Here is an 18,999-nt window from a genome sequence, read left to right on the forward strand (position 1 = left end):
AATCCCTGAGGCTGCGTGGGTGTGATTTAATAAATGTCCTCCGTAATAAACATGGAGGGAAGGTGCTGGAAAATGGATTGGGAATGAGGATTACAGACTGGTTAAACCACCCGTGGTTTTGTCATCGCTGTTCCCCCCTGAACTGTGGTGGACAGACCTGTCTCTAAGTCGGGGAGGATGCAGGTTCAAGTTTAGTTTAGTTTAGAGATACAGAGTGGGAACAGGCCATTCGGCCCATCGAGTCCGCACCGACCTGCGATCCCCGCACACTAACACCATCCTACACACAATTTACAATTTAATCAGCAGATTAATACTGAACACCTCCGCTCAGTCCACCTTCACCTACCTGATCTCCCGATGGCTCAGTTCTTCAACTCCTGCTCCCATTCCCACACTGACCTTTCTGTCCTGGGCCTCCTCCACTGTCAGAGTGAGGCCCAGCGCAAATTAGAGGAACAGCAGCTCATATTTCGCTTGGGCAGCTTACACCCCAGCGGTATGAACATTGACTTCTCTAACTTCAAATAGCCCTTGCTTTCCCTCTCCTCCTCCTTCCCAGTTCTCCCACCAATCCTACTGTCTCCGACTACATTCTATCCCGCCCTTTACCCTGACATCAGCCTGAAGAAGGGTCTCGATCCGAAACGTCACCCATCCCTTCTCTCCAGAGATGCTGCCTGTCCCGCTGAGTTACTCCAGCATTTTGTGTCTATCTTCGATTTAAACCAGCATCTGCAGTTCCTTCCTATACAATCAACGGACCTGCACGTCTTTGGAGTGTGGGAGGAAACCGGAGCACCTGGAGAAAACCCACGCAGGTCACGGGGAGAACGTGCAAACTCCGTACAGACAGCACCCGTAGTCGGGATCGAACCCAGGTCTCTGGCGCTGTGAGGCAGCAACTCTACCGCTGTGCCACCTTGCAGCCAGTCCCATGCTTGAGTGTTGAGCCCATGATCAGACTGACATGGGAAGGGCAGGGTGTGGGGCGGGGGGGGTGGTGATGAGGGATGGCTCCACTGGGAAAGTTGTTTCACAGTACGCTATTAACCATATAACCATATAACAATTACCGCACGGAAACAGGCCATCTCGGCCCTTCTAGTCCGTGCCGAACACATACTCTCCCCTAGTCCCATCTACCTGCACTCAGACCATAACCCTCCATTCCTTTCCCGTCCATATACCTATCCAATTTATTTTTAAATGATAAAATCGAACCTGCCTGCCTCCACCACTTCATTCCACACAGCTACCACTCTCTGAGTAAAGAAGTTCCCCCTCATGTTACCCCTAAACTTCTGTCCCTTAATTCTCAAGTCATGTCCTCTTGTTTGAATCTTCCCTACTCTCAGTGGGAAAAGCTTATCCACGTCAACTTTGTCCATCCCTCTCATCATTTTAAAGACGTCTATCAAGTCCCCCCTTAACCTTCTGAGCTCCAGAGAATAAAGACCTATTGAGTGCGGAAAGACACAATGTGCTGGAGTAACTCAGCAGGTCAGGCAGCATCTCTGCAGAACATAGATGGGTGATGTTTTGTGTCGGGATCCTTAAAGCAACTCAGCGGGTCTGGCAGCTTCTCTGCAGAACATGGATAGGTGACGTTTCCTTCAAGGGTCCCGAACCCGAGACGTCACCTACCCATGTTCTTCAGAGATGCTGCCTGACCCGCTGAGTTACTCCAGCACTCTGTGCCTTTCTTTGGTAAACCAGCATCTGCAGTTCCTTGTTTCTAGCCTACAAGAGTGCGGTGTTTACCAACCTGCTGCAAGTAAGACATTAATTCTTCTGTTTCGGTACATATGACAATAGAAAAACTGGGGAGAAGGCAGGAAAATGGGGTTGAGAGGGAGAGATAGATCAGCCATGATTGAATGGCGGAGTAGACTTGATGGGCTGAATGGCCTCATTCTACTCCTATCACTTAAGATCTTAAGTAGATAAAAATGCTGGAGAAACTCAGCGGGTGAGGCAGCATCTATGGAGCAAAGGAAATAGGCAACGTTTCGGGTCCTATTAAATCTTTTCCCCTTCACCTTGAACCTGTGTCCTCTGGTCCTCGATTCCCCTACTCTGGGCAAGAGACTCTGTGCATCTAGCCGATCTATTCCTCTCATGATTTTATCCACCTCTATAAGATCTTCCCTCATCCTCCTGCGCACCATGGAATAGAGACCCAGCCGACTCAACCTCTCCCTGTAGCTCACACCCTCTAGTCCCGGCAACATCCTCTCCTCCCCACCCACACCCATTTATCTTTCATCCGTCTGAAGAAGGGTCTCGACCCGAAACGTCGCCTATTTCCTTCTGCTGCCTCACCCGCTGAGTTTCTCCAGCGTTTTTGTCAACCTTCGATTTTTACAGCACCTGCAGTTCTTTCTTAAACTTAAGATCTTATGAACACTCCTGACTCTATAGAAGGGAACTGCAGATGCAGGTTTATACTGAAGAAAAGCACCAAGTGCTGGAGTAACTCAGCTGGCCAGGCAGCATCTCTGGAGAAAAAGGACTGGGTGACGTTTCGGGTTGAGATCGAACGTCAGCCATCCCTTCTCTCGAGAGATGCTGCCTGACATCCCTGGAGAGTAGATGCTGATATCTCGTTTATATCAGCGGGCCGATGGTTGAAAGGGTCAAGAGCTTCAAATTCCTGGGCGTGCACATCTCTGAAGATCTCTCCAGGTCCGAGAACACTTAACGCAATGATCAAGAAAGCTCATCAGCGCCTCTACTTCCTGAGAAGATTACGGAGAGTCGGTTTGTCAAGGAGGACTCTCTCGAACTTCTACAGGTGCACAGTAGAGAGCATGCTGACCGGTTGCATCGTGGCTTGGTTCGGCAACTTGAGCGCCCTGGAGAGGAAGAGACTACAAAAAGTAGTAAACACTGCCCAGTCCATCATCGGCTCTGACCTTCCTTCCATCGAGGGGATTTATCGCAGTCGCTGCCTCAAAAAGGCTGGCAGCATCATCAAAGATCCACACCATCCTGGCCACACACTCATCTCCCTGCTGCCTTCAGGTAGAAGGTACAGGAGCCTGAAGACTGCAACATCCAGGTTCAGGAATAGCTACTTCCCCACAGCCATCAGGCTATTAAACCTGGCTCGGACAAAACTCCGATTATTAATAACCCATTATCTGCTATTTGCACTTTATCAGTTTATTTGTTTATGTGTGTATATATTTATATTATGGTATATGGACACACTGATCTGTTTTGTAGTAAATGCCTACTATGTTCTGTGTGCTGAAGCAAAGCAAGAATTTCATTGTCCTATACAGGGACACATGACAATAAACTGTCTTGAACTTGAACTTGAACTTGACCCACTGAGTTACCCCAGCACTCTGTGTCTATCTCCACCCTGGACTTTCTCGTCTGAGGTTCCAACTGCTATTTCCAATAGAACTAAAAGAAAAAATAAATCCATCAGACTGTTTTGAAAAAGAGCAGCAATATTTTATTTCATTGGTGTTCGGGCTGGTATTTATTTCTCAAGTGGCATCACTTTAAAAATTATGGAGATGATCTTGTTGTTATGCGATGGTTGTTTGCAGGAGCTGCCTGCTTGAAATTGGCTGCATTCGAAGGACAGGCAAGCTGTTCTATTGTTCAATAATATCACATCTGATCCTTCTCCTACATTAGTAACGTTCCCTGATCTCCCAGGTACTCACTCATCAGTCATAGAGTCGTGAAACAGGCCCTTCGGCCCAACTTGCCCACACCGACCAACATGCCCCATCCACACTAGTCCCACCTGCCTGCATTTGGCCCATATCCCTCCAAACCTGTCCGATCCATGTACCTGTCTAAAGGGCCTGTCCCACGAGTGTGTGACTGCATGCGGCAAGCGGGACCAAACCGGAAGCGGGGACCGCGCGGAGGTCGAGTGATCCCGTACGCGTTGACGTGAAGTTCGAGTGAAGTCCGCGGGAAATTCGCGCGTGACGTACGTCGCCGAGACGCTGCGTACGGTGTCGAGACGCCCGGCGAGACGCTGCGTATGGCCTCAATGCGGCTGCGGGCCAGCAGGTCGTTGCCGCGCGGAATTTCTGGACAGTGTCAGTTTTTCGGAGCCCCGCGCGCGACATCGGGACCAGCTCCGCACAACTCCATACGGCTCCGGCGATCGAAGTGGGACCGGCCCCGCGAGGCCGTACGGCTCAAGCGACCACGTTAGGTCGCGCTTGCCGCATGGAGTCGCATGCTCGTGGGACAGGCCCTTAACTGTTTGTTAAACGTTGGGATAGTCCCAGCCTCAACTACCTCCTCTGGCAGCTTGTTCTTGATGACGGATTCCAGCAAATTCCTAGTCACTCTCGGTATAACTGATACTCAGTTCCCTCTTCCCCTCTCACGTTCTTGAGGTAATTTCCTAGATGTCAACTCTGGCCTCATGCCACGTGTATATAATTGGTTTGGGACACCCTGTGGCTGTGAAACGCACTTTTCTCAAAATTGCTAATCTCGGCACATGGAGATTCGGCACAATGGTGTTCATTTTATTTTTCCTTCTTTCCTTGGAAAGCAGTAAGAAAAAAATCATCTCAAAGAAAGTTGGGGGAGTCCAGAACCAGGGGCCACACAGTTTGAGAATAAGGGGTAAGCCATTTAGAACGGAGACGAGGAAACACTTTTTCTCACAGAGAGTTGTGAGTCTGTGGAATTCTCTGCCTCAGAGGGCGGTGGAGGCCGGTTCTCTGGATGCTTTCAAGAGAGAGCTAGATAGGGCTCTTAAAGATAGCTGAGTCAGGGGATATGGGGAGAAGGCAGGAACGGGGTACTGATTGGGGATGATCAGCCATGATCACATTGAATGGCGGTGCTGGCTCGAAGGGCCAAATGGCCTACTCCTGCACCTATTGTCTATTGTCTATAAAATGCCGAGAGCAGCCATTGCCCTTTCTCCAGGGTGGTATATAACCCTCCAGGGCAGTTTTAGTATTAAAAAAAAAAGGCACAATGTGCTGGAGTAATTCAGCTGGTCAGGCAGCATCTCTGGAGAGAAGGAATGGGTGACGTTTCGGGTTGAGACCCTTCTTCAAGATTCAAGATTCAAGGGAGTTTATTGTCATGTGTCCCAGATAGGACAATGAAATTCTTGCTTTGCTTCAGCACAACGGAATATAGCAGGCATGAATACAGAACAGATCAGTGTGTCCGTATACCATTGAATATATATATATATATACACACACATAAATAAGCAGATAAAGTGCAATAGGCTATTAAAGTTCAGATTTTTGTTTGAGTTGAGTTTAATACCCTGATGGCTGTGGGGAAGCAGCTATTCCTGAACCTGGATGTTGCAGATTTCAGGCTCCTGTACCTTCTACCTGAAGGTAGCGGGGAGATGAGTGTGTGGCCAGGATGGTGTGTGGGTCTTTGATGATACTGCCAGCCTTTTTGAGGCAGCGACTGCGATAGATCCCCTCGATGGTGGGGAGGTCAGAGCCGATGATGGACTGGACCGTGTTTACTACTTTTTGTAGTCTTTTCCGCTCCAGGGCGCTCAAGTTGCCGAACCAAGCCACGATGCAACCGGTCAGCCTGCTCTCTACTGTGCACCTGTAGACGTTCGAGAGAGCCCTGCTTGACAATCCGACTCTCCGTAATCTTCTCAGGAAGTAGACTCCTTCAGACAGAGTCAGCGGAGGGGGAGACCAGTGGGCTTTCCTCCCACACTCCAAAGATGCACAGCTTAGAGGGTATTAATTGGCTTGGTGTAAATGTAAATTGTCCCTAGTGTGTGTAGGATAGTGCAGTGCAGACCTGGTGGGCCGAAGGGCCTGTTTCCGCGCTGTATCTCTAAACAAAACCAAAATAGGAGATTACACTCAGTTAGTGCACAAGTGTTGCCACGATTTCGGCACCAACTTGCACCCCTTGAGCTTCAAAGTGTACGTTACAATGCGATTGTCAGGGAGGTTCTACTGCAGTTGTACAGGGTCTTGGTGAGACCACACCTAGAGTATTGCGTACAGTTTTGGTCCCCTAATTTGAGGAAAGACATTCTTGCCATAGAGGGAGTACAGAGAACGTTCACCAGACTGATTCCTGGGATGTCAGGACTTTCATATGAAGAAAGACTGGATAGACTCGGCTTGTACTCGCTGGCATTTAGAAGATTGAGGGGGGATCTTATAGAAACGTACAAAATTCTTAAGGGGTTGGACAGGCTAGATGCAGGAAGATTGTTCCCGATGTTGGGGAAGTCCAGAACAAGGGGTCACAGTTTAAGGATAAGAGGGAAGTCTTTTAGGACCGAGATGAGAAAAACATTTTTCACACAGAGAGTGGTGAATCTCTGGAACTCTCTGCCACAGAAGGTAGTTGAAGGCAGTTCATTGGCTATATTTAAGAGGGAGTTTGATCTGGCCCTTGTGGCTAAAGGGATCAGGGGGTATGGAGAGAAGGCAGGGACGGGATACTGAGTTGGATGATCAACCATGATCATATTGAATGGCGGTGCAGGATCGAAGGGCTGAATGGCCTACTCCTGCACCTAATTTCTATGTCCATGTTTCTATGATATGATCGAACGTTATTTATCCAACAGTCATAAAGCACAAGAGGCATGAAACATGAAATTAAAGTGACGAGTGGAAAGGATTGGGGATCTGGAAAGATTTTGGGAGTGGACGGGGGTGGGGGGTGGGTGGAAGGGGTCAGTCTACTCCACGACAGAAGAGGTGGAGTTGTACATTTGTTAGCCACATGGAAGAAGGATCTCCTGATTAGAGTCTAATCTTTGCCATAAAGGCCCGTTGTCCTGGCGACGGCACTGGTTGGGAGTTGCAGGAGCCGGCCGGGCCTGGCCAGGCGATCTTGCCGGTGTTCTCCACCGCCGCTCCGTGCTGCTGCAGGCCGCGTCCGATCCGCGCGCTCGGGAAGCGAGATTGCAGCCTATCAGGAATAATTAGGTTAACGTATGATGGGCGTTTGACGGCACTGGGCCTGTACTCGCTGGAGTTTAGAAGGATGGGGGGCCCCCTCATTGAAACTTGGCGAATAGTGAAAGGCCTGGATGGAGTGGATGTGGAGAGGATGTTTCCACTAGTGGGAGAGTCTAGGATCAGAGGTCACAGCCGCAGAATTAAATGACGTCCCTTTAGGAAGAAGATGAGGAGGAATTTCTTTAGTCAGCGGGTGGTGAATCTGTGGAATACTTTGCACAGACGGTTATGCAGGGCACGTCAATAGATATTTTTAAGGCGGAGATTGACAGATTCTTGATAGTGCGGGTGTCAGGGGTTATGGGGAGAAGGCAGGAGAATGGGGTTAGGAGGGAGAGATAGATCAGTCATGATTGAATGGCGAGTAGACTTGATGGGCCGAATGGCCTAATTCTGCTCCTATCTCTTATGACTTTATGACATTTCTGTCCTGGGCCTCCTCCACTGTCAGAATGGGGCCAAACACAAAATGGAGGAACTTCGCCTCATATTTAGTTGCATTTATGTTTTAGTTATACAGCGTGGAAACAGGTGGAGTGCATGTGATGGGCTGAATGGCCTAATTCTGCTGCTGGAACTTATGAACCCATGAACTCCACTGCCGCCACAGGCCACGTGCTCGGCCTCTGGGAGCGGCTCCCGATCCAGTCGAGCCCCAGGCTTCTGCAGGGCCTCCAGCGGCCCACTTCACCAACGCTCCATTGGTGACCGGGATGGCCATTGGCCTCCCGCGGCCCACCTAACAACACTCAGAGCGCCCCCTAGAGCGCGGGAGGTGGGATTGCAGCCCGCTCACCCGCAACGATCCTCAATGCCGCCATCTTGAAAGATCATGCCGTGTTTATTGATCCCAACTGGGGTCCACTGTTAGAATTGGGCTGGGAAACGTTTGGTGGGATCTCCGTGTGTGTGTATATCAATCGCAAACTGGTTCTAACACCCCTGGGAGTGGAGGGCTCAATGCCAACAAAGCCCACAGGGCCCCCAGCAAGTTCCCACTCGATAGTTTCACGCGGGGACTGGGAGAAAGACATTCAGTAGTGCGGGGAATGAGCGATGACTGGGACTAATTAGGCACCGGTTGCAAAGGGGCAACAGAGATGCAGCGAGCCAAATGGCTGTGTAACCAACCCAGGCAGGTTTTTAAAAATAGTTTTTAATACGTTTGCCAAGAATTAATACAACATCGAGTCAAACGCTTGGAGGTTTATTAGAAGTGAAATGAACCAGAACATTTTCACAGCCAGCATTAAATATGTTCAAGTCAGAAGAGGTGCATGTACTGCAGGCAGTGGAATTTAACCCTCTCAGTGCCTTCCCTCCCCCATGTCACAGTCACAGTCATCTATATTACTAAAAGTCTGATCCTGACCGCTTTTGGCCCACTGTGGTGCGATTTCCGAGAGAACGCCGCCACCTACGGCCGTCACTTTTGGCCACCTCGCTCAGAGCCCCCTTCCGCCTTCCAGGAGCGGAGGATTTTTCCCATCGATGAAAAATCAGTGAGATATTAATGTTTAAAAAAAATACCCCATTCTCTCTGCTGCCCCCGCTGGCAGCAGGGGGGAGGGACTATAAAACCCAGAAGTGTAGTCCCTCACTCAGTCTCGGCCAGACCCAGGAAGCGAGAGTGTCACGGCTCTCTGAGCTGCGAATAACACTGAACGCATGTGCACTCCACGGTGAGTCCCCTCGATGCGGCTGTAAGGTGGCTGCTGCCCAATTGTTTGCCTCGCCTTTTTAACAAGTTTGTGTTCACAAAATGTATTTTGGTTGTCGGGTGGCTGCTGCCCAATTGTTTGCCTTGGCTTGGCTTTTAAAATCGTTGCACCAGTTAGCTGCCAGCCCAAGAATCCATTCGGCCCACAATGTCTATACTAGCCCTCTGGAAACCAGCACCTTCGGCCCGCAACACCCATACTAGCGCAATGGAAAGCCCCTCCCCACTGGCGAGCAATATTGAAATTGGTGGAGAGGTGGAATATTGCGTTGGTGACCAGCCTTCCCGTGCGATTCTGGGACCCAACGGGTCCCACTTCGTCTAGTACCACATAGAAACAGGCCTGCCGGAGGGAGTTTTGTACCCAAACCTGACCAATATCTGACTTTACTCACCTAGGTTGTAGGAAGGAACTGCAGATGCTGGTTTAAACCGAAGATAGACACAACATGCTGGAGTAACTCAGTGGGACAGGCAGCACCTGGGAAGAGCCTCGACCCGAAACATCACCCATCCCTTCTATCCAGAGATGCTGTCTGTCTGAAGAATGGTTTCACCCCGAAACATTGCCTATTTCCTTCGCTCCTTAAATGCTGCCTCACCCGCTGAGTTTCTCCAGCATTTTTGTCTATCTTTGATTTTCCAGCATCTGCAGTTCCTTCTTAAAACCTGCTGTCTGTCCCGCTGAGTTACTCCAGCATTTTGTGTCTATTTACTCAGAGAGGCACAGGCACAAAATAAAATAGCTCATCGATCAGTGCTGAATCTATCGGGTAAGTCGGCTTATCAAGAAACAGTCTGAGGAATCCCAAACTGTTTCAACAATACATAACACCAACAGCATTTTTTATATCCTCAATTTTTATATCATCAGAGAGAACCTCCCCTCTCCCCTCAATCTTTGCACATACCCCAATCCTTTCCACTCATCACTTTAATCGGACGTTTAATGTATTTTGTGTTTAGATCAATTTCTCTCGTGCCGTAAATAAAGTCATATCGTATCGCATCATTCCCTCCGTCTCTTGCCCCACCCTTCATGCTTAGCAGAGATATTGTGGGCCGAATGGCCTGTCTTTTGCGCTGCACTCTTCTACATCCCCAGCCCGCAACCGTGCCTTTTGGCCTCGTCGGTTTCACCAGCAACGCAGCCCCCCACGGCTGCAAGAAATGACGCAGCTGCTTTTAACTACCTCCAAAGTTAAAGAGCCTTTGTCGCAGTTAATGGCTGTAAGATCGTAATCTGCAGCGTAAACATGCAGTCACTTTTCAGGGCACGGAATCAGTCTGGTGCGTTGTGCCTAGTTTGAAATATTGATTTAAATTCTCTCTTTGAATCTGGGCAAGCTCATTATTATTATGCGCCGTGACAGTATCTTGATATGACATCAATCAATCCCATGTTTAAACATTGGAATCAATGCCTTGAAAGAGCCTTCAATTCAAAGTGATGCATCCTTCAAATTAATTTCTGGAATTATTATAGGCAGGCCAAATATTTGTCTGGGGAAAGTATACATAGCGCACCTCCTGATGCTTTGATGTGTGACAATGATTTAATTACGTTTATTATCATGTGTACCCGAGGTACGCTAAAAAGCTTTTGTTGCGTGCTAACCAGTCAGCGGAAAGACTATACATGATTCCAATTCAGCCGTCCACATTGTACAGATACATGATAAAGGGCATAATGTTTAGTGCAAGGTAAAGTCCATTAAAGTGCAATTTAAAGATAGTCTGTGGTTCTCCAGTGAGGTAGATAGTAGTTCAGCACCGCTCTCTGGTTGGTGAGAGGATGGTTCAGTTGATAACAGCCGGGAAGAAACTGCCCCTGAATCTGGAGGTGTGTGCGTTTTCACACTTCTGTATCTATTGCCCGATGGGAGAGGGGAGAAGAGGGAGTGGCCGGGGTGAGACTGGTCCTTGATGATGCTGCTGGCCTTGCCGAGGCAGCGTGAGGTGTAGATGGAGTCAATGGAAGGGAGGTTGGTTTGTGTGTGTGATGGTCTGGGCTGCGTCCACAATTCCCTGCGATTTCTTGCCGTCGTGGATGGAGCTGTTCCCAAACCGTGCCGTGATGCTTCCCGATAAAATGTCTTCAACGGCGAATCTGTGGAAGTTGGTGCAAGTTGTTGGGGACATGCTGAACTTGCGAAGCCTTCTGAGGAAGTAGAGGCGTTGGGTGTGCTTCATTGGCCATTGCTTCAGTATGGATGGTCCAGGAGAAGCTGCTGGTGATATTTACTCTAATTCCGCATCGCCAACGCAAACCGGGTTACGTGTTGCGCTTTGCTTATTAATAATGGTAAGGGTTAGAGTTGCCGCCTCACAGCGCCAGGGACCCGGGTTCGATCCCGACTACACGGAGTGCTGTCTGTACGGAGTTTGCATGTTCTCCCCGTGACCTGCGCGGGTTTTCTCCGGGTGCTCCGGTTTCCTCCCACACTCCAAAGACGTACCGGTTTGTAGGTTAATTGGCTTCGGTAAAATTGTAAATTATCCCTAGTGTGTGTGTGTGTAGGATAGTGTGAGTGTGCAGGGATCGCAGGTCGATCACCCGGGAGTTGCAGGAGCCGGCCTGGCCTGGTGATCCTGCCGGTGTTCTCCACCGCTGCTCCGCCGCTCCGTGCCGCCCCAGGCCACGTCCGATCCGCGCGCTCGGGAAGTGAGATTGCAGCCCACCAGGAATAATTGGCACTGGGCCTGCACTCGCTGGAGTTGATAAGGATGAGGGGCGACCTCATTGAAACTTGCCGAATAGTGAAAGGCTTGGATAGAGTGGATGAGGAGAGGATGTTTCCACTAGTGGGAGAGTCTAGGACCAGAGACCACAGCTTCAGAATTAAAGGATGTACCTTTATGAAGAAGATGAGGAGATGTACATTTCTTTAGTCAGCGGGTGGTGAATCTGTGGAATTCTGTGGATCGCAGGATGGGCCGAAGGGCCTGTTTCTGCGCTGTCTCTCTAAACAAAATAAACGAAACTAAACTAAAATCCTTTCTAATCTTTCTCGTTCCAGATATCCAAAGATCGGGAGATCCTGAGACCAGTTTTATTCCTTCCGACAGAAGGCCGGCTCAATGGGCAGGCTGGAGTTGAAGCCCATCCTGTCCCCTCTCTTGGGGCTGGGTGTCCTGATCACTCTCTTCATGATGAATGTCTGGGTGGCAGAAGCTGCTGACGCCCAAGGCCTCGATGCCTTTCCCAACGCCACGTGTTTTGGCTCCTTCATTTGTAAAGCCGGCATCATACTGCCGATCTGGTACCCGCAAAACCCCTCGCTTGGCGACAAAGTGGCCCGAGCCATCGTCTACTTCGTCGCCATGATGTACATGTTCCTCGGAGTCTCCATCATCGCCGACCGCTTCATGGCGTCCATCGAGGTCATCACCTCGCAGGAGAAGGAGATCACCATCACCAAAGCCAACGGGGAGACCAGCGTGGCCACAGTGAGGATCTGGAACGAGACTGTGTCCAACCTGACGCTGATGGCCCTGGGTTCCTCGGCGCCCGAGATCCTCATGTCGGTGATCGAGGTGTGCGGGCATGGCTTCAATGCCGGGGAGCTGGGGCCCAGCACTATCGTTGGCAGCGCCGCCTTCAATATGTTCGTCATCATTGCCGTGTGCGTCTACTGCATCCCCGATGGCGAGGTTCGGCGGGTCAAACACCTGCGGGTCTTCTTCGTCACCGCCTCCTGGAGCATCTTCGCCTACATCTGGATGTACCTGATCCTGGCCGTCTTCTCCCCCGGAGTGGTCCAAATCTGGGAGGCCATGCTCACCTTCCTCTTCTTCCCCGTGTGCGTGGGATTCGCCTGGATCGCCGACAAGCGCCTGCTCTTCTACAAGTACGTGTACAAGAGGTACCGCACGGACAAGAGGCGCGGCATCATCATCGAGACGGAGGGCGAGCTGCCCAAGGGCATCGAGATGGACGGCAAGATGATCCTGGATCACGGAGACGGGGTCCTGCCCGACGGGACGGTCATCTCCCTGGAGGCCAAGGACCTGGACGAGAGCCGCAAGGAGGCCATCCGCATCCTGAAGGACCTCAAGCAGAAGCACCCGGACCGAGAGTTGGAGCAACTGGTGGAGATGGCCAACTATTACGCCCTGCTTCACCAGCAGAAGAGCCGGGCCTTCTACCGCATCCAGGCCACCCGCATGATGACCGGCGCCGGCAACATCCTGAAGAAGCACGCAGCCGACCACGCCAAGAAGACCACCCAACTCAACGAGGAGAAGGCGGAGCCAGACGACGAGCTGTGCAGCAAGATCTCCTTCGAGCCGGCCAACTACCAGTGCCTGGAGAACTGTGGGCTGGTCACGTTGACCGTGGTGTGCAAGGGCGGCGAGCAGGACGGCACCTTCTACGTGGACTACCGCACCGAGGACGGCTCGGCCAACGCCGGCTCGGACTACGAGTACAGCGAGGGGACCCTGGTCTTCAAGCCCGGGGAAACCCTGAAGGAGATCAGCGTGGGAATCATCGACGATGACATCTTCGAGGAGGACGAGCATTTCTTCGTCCGCCTGGGGAACCTGCGAAGTGGGGACGCCGAGGGTATGTTTGACTCCGCCTCCTCCGAGCACCCCAAGGGGCGCCTGGTGGCCCCGCTGACCGCCACGGTGACCATCCTGGACGACGACCACGCCGGCATCTTCACCTTCGAGGACAAGGTCCACCACGTCAGCGAGAGCGTGGGCGTGATGGATCTGAGGGTCCTGAGGACGTCCGGGGCCAGAGGGACGGTGATCATCCCGTACCGCACGGTGGAAGGAACGGCGAGGGGCGGCGGTGTGGACTATGAGGACACCTTCGGCGAGCTGGAGTTCCTCAACGATGAGACGATGTAAGTACCCAAACGCACGGATAGGTTCTCCCCCCTCTACATCGGGGACGTGGGGGGGTGGAGGCTACCCCACCCTGGAATCCCGTGCAACCTGTTCCCTCGCGGTTCACAGACTCGCCATTTTTGCGGGCTGGAACAGTCTGTGATCCACGTGTGCGAGGTTGCATGGGATTGCAACGTCACACCCACCATCCTCCTGTGTGGACACCCTGTACGTGGGGGCGAGCGTGGGGCCTGGTCGGGATGTCCTGGTCGGGTTGTTGCTCCTGGGCCTGGCCAAGCTGGCCATCCGCCAGTCACGGCTCCAGGCGGAAGAGGGCTCTGCCCGAGCCCCTTTTCCGGGGTCACGTCCGTGCCCGGGTGCTGCTAGCGAGGTACTAACCGCTGTCCACGGGCACCCTGCGGGAGATTTCTGGGACCACTGGGGGGTGGAGTACATCATTAATTATGATGGGGAAATAGTGCTTTGAGAATATTTGCTTTGCTTGTATTGTGGTGGTGGTGGTGTTATATTAGTAATGTACATATTATTGTAAATTGTTGAATACATTATTTTTGGTTTTTAAAAATAATAATTGAAGAAAAGGAAAAGTAAGTAAGTACACAAACGCTCGATGGTAGCGATGGGCAGAAGAGGGCACTGCCCGAGCTGGCTGCCTACATGCCAATCTTCCAGGTTTACCTGCTTGCCCGGCTGGTACTAGGCTATCCATGGGCGCCCTGGGGGATTTTCAGGACCTGTGGGCAGGGGTGGATGAGGGGGGGGGGGTGGGGGGGGGATATATCCTTAATAAGGAATGTATTATTGTTATTTGAAAATTCAGAGTCTTGGATAATTTGGTGATTTTGGTGATGGTGTGTTACCACGGTTTTAGTTTTGCAAGTATTATTTTGTATCCTAATTGATGAAATTATTTTTGATACAAAACAATTTTTAATAAATGCTCAGGATGTGTCGGAAAGAACTGCAGATGCCGGTTTAAATCGGGGGTACACACAAAATTCTGGAGTAACTCAGCGGGACAGGCAGCATCTTTGGAGAGAAGGAATGGGTGATGTTTCGAAAGTGTCGCCCATTCCTTCTCTCCAGAGATGCTGCCTGTCCCGCTGAGTTACTCCAGCTATCTGTGTCTGTCTTCGGTTTAAACCAGCATCTGCAGTTCCTTCCGACAGAGTTTGTGAGTTGAGTTTGGTTTATTGTTGCGTGTACTGAGGTTTACACTGAAGATGGACACAAACGCTGGAGTAACTCAGCAGGACGGGCAGCATCTCTGGACCTTTTGGTTCGAGACCCTTCTTCAGACTGAGAGTCAGGGGTGAGGGAGAGTAGAGATATGGAAGTGTAAGGTGTGAAAACAACAAATCAAAGCAGACGGTGATCAAGGGAATGTTAGCTGAGGGTAAGCTGACAACGAGACATACAGTCAGTAAAATTAATCAGGACAGGGAAACTAGTTGGAGAACTAGGATGAGGAGGCAGGGAGAGAGAGGGAGAGCAAGGGTTACTAGAAGAGTTCCCTCTCTCTCTGTCCCTCCCCCTTCCTAATTCTCCGACTAATTCTCACTATCCTCCTGATTAAATTTTACTGTTTGTCACCTTCCCCTCCAGCGAACAGTGAACCATTCTTCATTTTCCTTGATCAACTTTCCCTTTGATCCTTTTCACACCTTACCCTTCCATATCTCTATGTCTCCCTCTCCCCCTGACTCTTTTTCTTTAGAAGGGTCTCGACCCGAAACGCCGCTCCTTTCCCCTTCTCCAGAGATGCTGCCTGTCCCGCTGAGTTAGAACCAGCTTTTTTTGTGTCAACCTTAGAAATAAATGGTCTGGATCAAAGGTGACCTGTTATCCCTGAGCTGTGTGATCGTCTCAATTTTTTATGATGTAGATTGGACGAATGCAAAATGCCACGAGGAATTATCGCCGTGCTTTCAGGGTTTTACGTCGGATTATGGTTCTGGGTCTTTGTGCGATGAGATTGAATTGTGTCGAAGGTGATTTACTCCGCCTTACAATGCGGCACTTCAGAGCCCAGAGTTACGGCTTTGCGCTTGCAAATCTCAACACTGAAGTGTTCACAAAGGCACTGGCGTAGAATTTTACAATCCTCCATCAATAACCTGGGTGTATTATTGCCAGGCTTTCCAGGTGCGGCAGAGGTTCACCAGCACCTCATCCAACCTCATCTATTGCATCCGCCTCTCTAGGTGTCAGCTGCTCTACATCGGTGAGACCAAGCGCAGGCTTGGCGATCGTTTCGCCCAACACCTCCGCTCGGTTCGCAATAACATAGAAACATAGAAATTAGGTGCAGGAGTAGGCCATTCAGCACTTCGAGCCTGCACCGCCATTCAATATGATCATGGCTGATCATCCAACAGTATCCCATACCTGCCTTCTCTCCATACCCCCTGATCCCTTAGGCCACAAGGGCCACATCTAACTCCCTCTTAAATATAGCCAATGAACTGTGGCCTCAACTGCCTTCTGTGGCAGAGAGTTCCACAGATTCACCACTCTCTGTGTAAAAAATGATTTTCTCATCTCGGTCCTAAAAGACTTCCCCCTTATCCTTAAACTGTGTGACCCCTTGTTCTGGACTTCCCCAACATCGGGAATAATCTTCCTGCATAACCAACCTGATCTCCCGGTGACTCAGTACTTCAACTCCCCCTCCCATTCCGAATCCGACCTTTCTGTCCTGGGCCTCCTCCATGGCCAGAGTGAGGACCACCGTAAATTGGAGGAGCAGCACCTCATATTTCGCTTGGGCAGTTTACACCCCAGTGGTATGAACATTGACTTCTCTAATTTCAGGTAGTCCCTACTTTCTCCTCCCCTTCTCAGCTCTCCCTCAGCCCACTGGCTCCACCTCTTCCTTTCTTCCCCCTGCCCCCTCTCCCCTCCCCACCCTCACATCAGTCTGAAGAAGGGTTTCGGCCCGAAACATTGCCTATTTCCTTCGCTCCATAGATGCTGCCTCACCCGCTGAGTTTCTCCAGCATTTTTGTCTACCTGTTATTAATGCCATCTTTACTGAGGTACGGTGAAAAGATTTTGTTTGCCTGCTATCCTTTCAAAGCCAATGTTTGACGGCACTGGGCCTGTACTCGCTGGAGTTTAGAAGAATGAGGGGGTGGAGACCACATTGAAAATCACCAAATAGTGAAAAGCTTGGATAGACTGGATGTGGAGAGGATGTTTCCACTATCAGTATCAGTATCAGTATATCTTTATTGTCATTTCCTGAGTACTCACATACCCAGAGGAAACAAAAAAACGTTGCTCAACCAGTGTCCATTCAGTGTGCAGTACAAATAACAACAAGTAAATAGAAATAAAAAATACATATATCATGAACAAATTAAATTAAACACTCTACTCTCTACTAAACATCAACAGGCGTTCCGATCGACAGCTGCTGCAGTGTGTCCAGGTTGGTGGTTGGTGCGCGATACTTTGGCAGGGGGCTAAGTCCGTTTATCAGTCTTATAGCCTGCGGGAAGAAGCTGAGGAGCATCCTGCTGGTTTTGCAGCTAATGCTCCTGTACCTCTTCCCAGATGGCAGGATGGAGAATATGTGATGCGATGGGTGGTAGGGGTCTTTGATGATGGAGATGGCTCTGTTGATACATCTCTTCCTGTATATGTCCAGCAGGAAAGGGAGTGGAGCACCAATAATCCTGCTGGCGGTCTTCACAATCCTGTCAAGTTGGTGCCGTTCGTACGCCTTGCAGCTCCCGAACCAGGAAGTGATGCCGTTGGTTAATGTGCTCTCGACTGTCCCCCTATAAAAAGTTCGTAGATGTGTAGTGGGGAGACCTGCTTTACGTAGTCTTCGGAGAGGGTGTAGTCGCTGCTGGGCACTAGTGGGAGAGTCTAGGACTAGAGGTCTCAGCCTCAGAATTAAAGGACGTTCCTTTAGGAGGGAATTCTTCTTTAGTCAGAGGGTGGTGAATCTGTGGAATCTGTGGAGGCCATGTCTGTGGATATTTTTAAGGCAGAGATAGATAAATTCTTGATTAGTACGGGTGTCGGGGAACATAAAACAAATTTGGAGTTTACTTCCCTTCTCCAATTGTGCCACTAGTTTAGAGATACGGCGTGGCAACAGGCCCTTCGGCCCACCGAGTCTGCACCGACCAGCGATCCCGCACACTAACACTATCCTACACGCACTAAGGACAATTTTACATTGATGCCAAGGCATTTAACCTACAAACCTGTACGTCTTTGGAGTGTGGAAGGAAGGTAAAGATCTCGGAGAGCATACAAACTCCATACAGACAGCACCCATAGTCGGGATCGAACCCAGGTCTTTGGCGCTGTGAGGCAGCAACTCTACCGCTGTGCCACTGTTGTGCCCTTTAATACTTTAAGGTTGGCATGGGGTCACCACATCAGTACCACCATCCCTTAGATGACCTCCACGTAACTTCCACTTCCACGAATGAACCTTCGAGACTTGTTGCGTCTATTCTCATCGATACCTCACCGGATTCAACCTCTACACTGGAGGTTTAGTTTAGTTTAGTTTACATTAGAGATACAGTGGGGAAACAGGTCCTTCGGCCCACCGAGTCCGCGCCGACCCGCGATCCCTGCGCACTCGGAGAAAACCCACGCAGGTCACGGGGAGAAGTGCAAACTGCGGACAGACAGCACCCATAGTCAGGATCGAACCTGGGTCTCTGGCACTGTGTGGCAGCAACTCTACCGCTGTGCCACCGTGCCGCCCAAAGCAGGTTAATGGAAGGTGGGAAGTTTGAGTTTCTGCTGGTTGGTCCATATCCCTCCAAACCTGTCCTATCCGTCCCTGTCTAATTGTTTCTTAAACGCTGCGAGAGTCCCAGCCTCAACTACCTCCTCTGGCAGCTCGTTCCATACACCCACCACCCTTTGTGTCAAAAAGTTACCCCTCAGATCCTATTAAATCTTTTCCCCTTCACCTTGAACCTATGTCCTCTGGTCCTCGATTCCCCTACTCTGGGCAAGAGACTCTGTGCATTTATGCTCCAATGACTCCAAGGCCCAGGCTACCACCGAAGGGCCTGTCCCACTTGGCCGTCAATTACGCCTCATTTACGCGTCATATGTCAAATAGGTCGATGCGTCATGATGTGCGATGTTCGCTCGCAAATCACGCGTCAGCACAGCCGTCTGGTGCGCGTGACGTCATTAGAATACCCTGCGGTGCGCGGCAACGCATGGTTACACACGGTGACATCACCATGAGTCACCACGCGGTACATGTGAGACGTCAGGACGCCAACGTGCGACGCCATTACGTTAGCGTGCGTAGACAATGCGTCAGCGTGCGTGCACGATATGTCACACAGGTGGCGTGCGAGGATTTCGTTACACTACGAAATCCTGGAACGCCGCATGATACCGCGCGCCACCACATGCGATTCCACGCCTGACCATGCGCTATACGTGTGTCACCCACGCTCA

The 18,999-nt window shown here is 50.6% G+C and overlaps 1 protein-coding gene across 2 annotated transcripts in view; it reads left to right on the forward strand.

The window, feature by feature from the left end:
- The window catches only part of LOC129714263 (sodium/calcium exchanger 3-like), a 318,013-nt gene that overhangs the window by 35,524 nt on the left and 263,490 nt on the right, over positions 1–18,999 (forward strand). For both annotated transcript variants that reach the window (XR_008726329.1, XM_055663813.1), the window contains exon 2: positions 11,709–13,544. Coding sequence is in view for 1 of the 2 variants with exons in the window: in XM_055663813.1 (XP_055519788.1) it covers positions 11,770–13,544 (1,775 nt within the window). In the remaining variant the exon portion in view is untranslated. The remainder of the gene's footprint in view (positions 1–11,708; positions 13,545–18,999) is intronic.

This window comes from Leucoraja erinacea, chromosome 38, assembly GCF_028641065.1.
Source record: "Leucoraja erinacea ecotype New England chromosome 38, Leri_hhj_1, whole genome shotgun sequence".
NCBI classification, from domain to species: Eukaryota; Metazoa; Chordata; class Chondrichthyes; order Rajiformes; family Rajidae; genus Leucoraja; species Leucoraja erinaceus.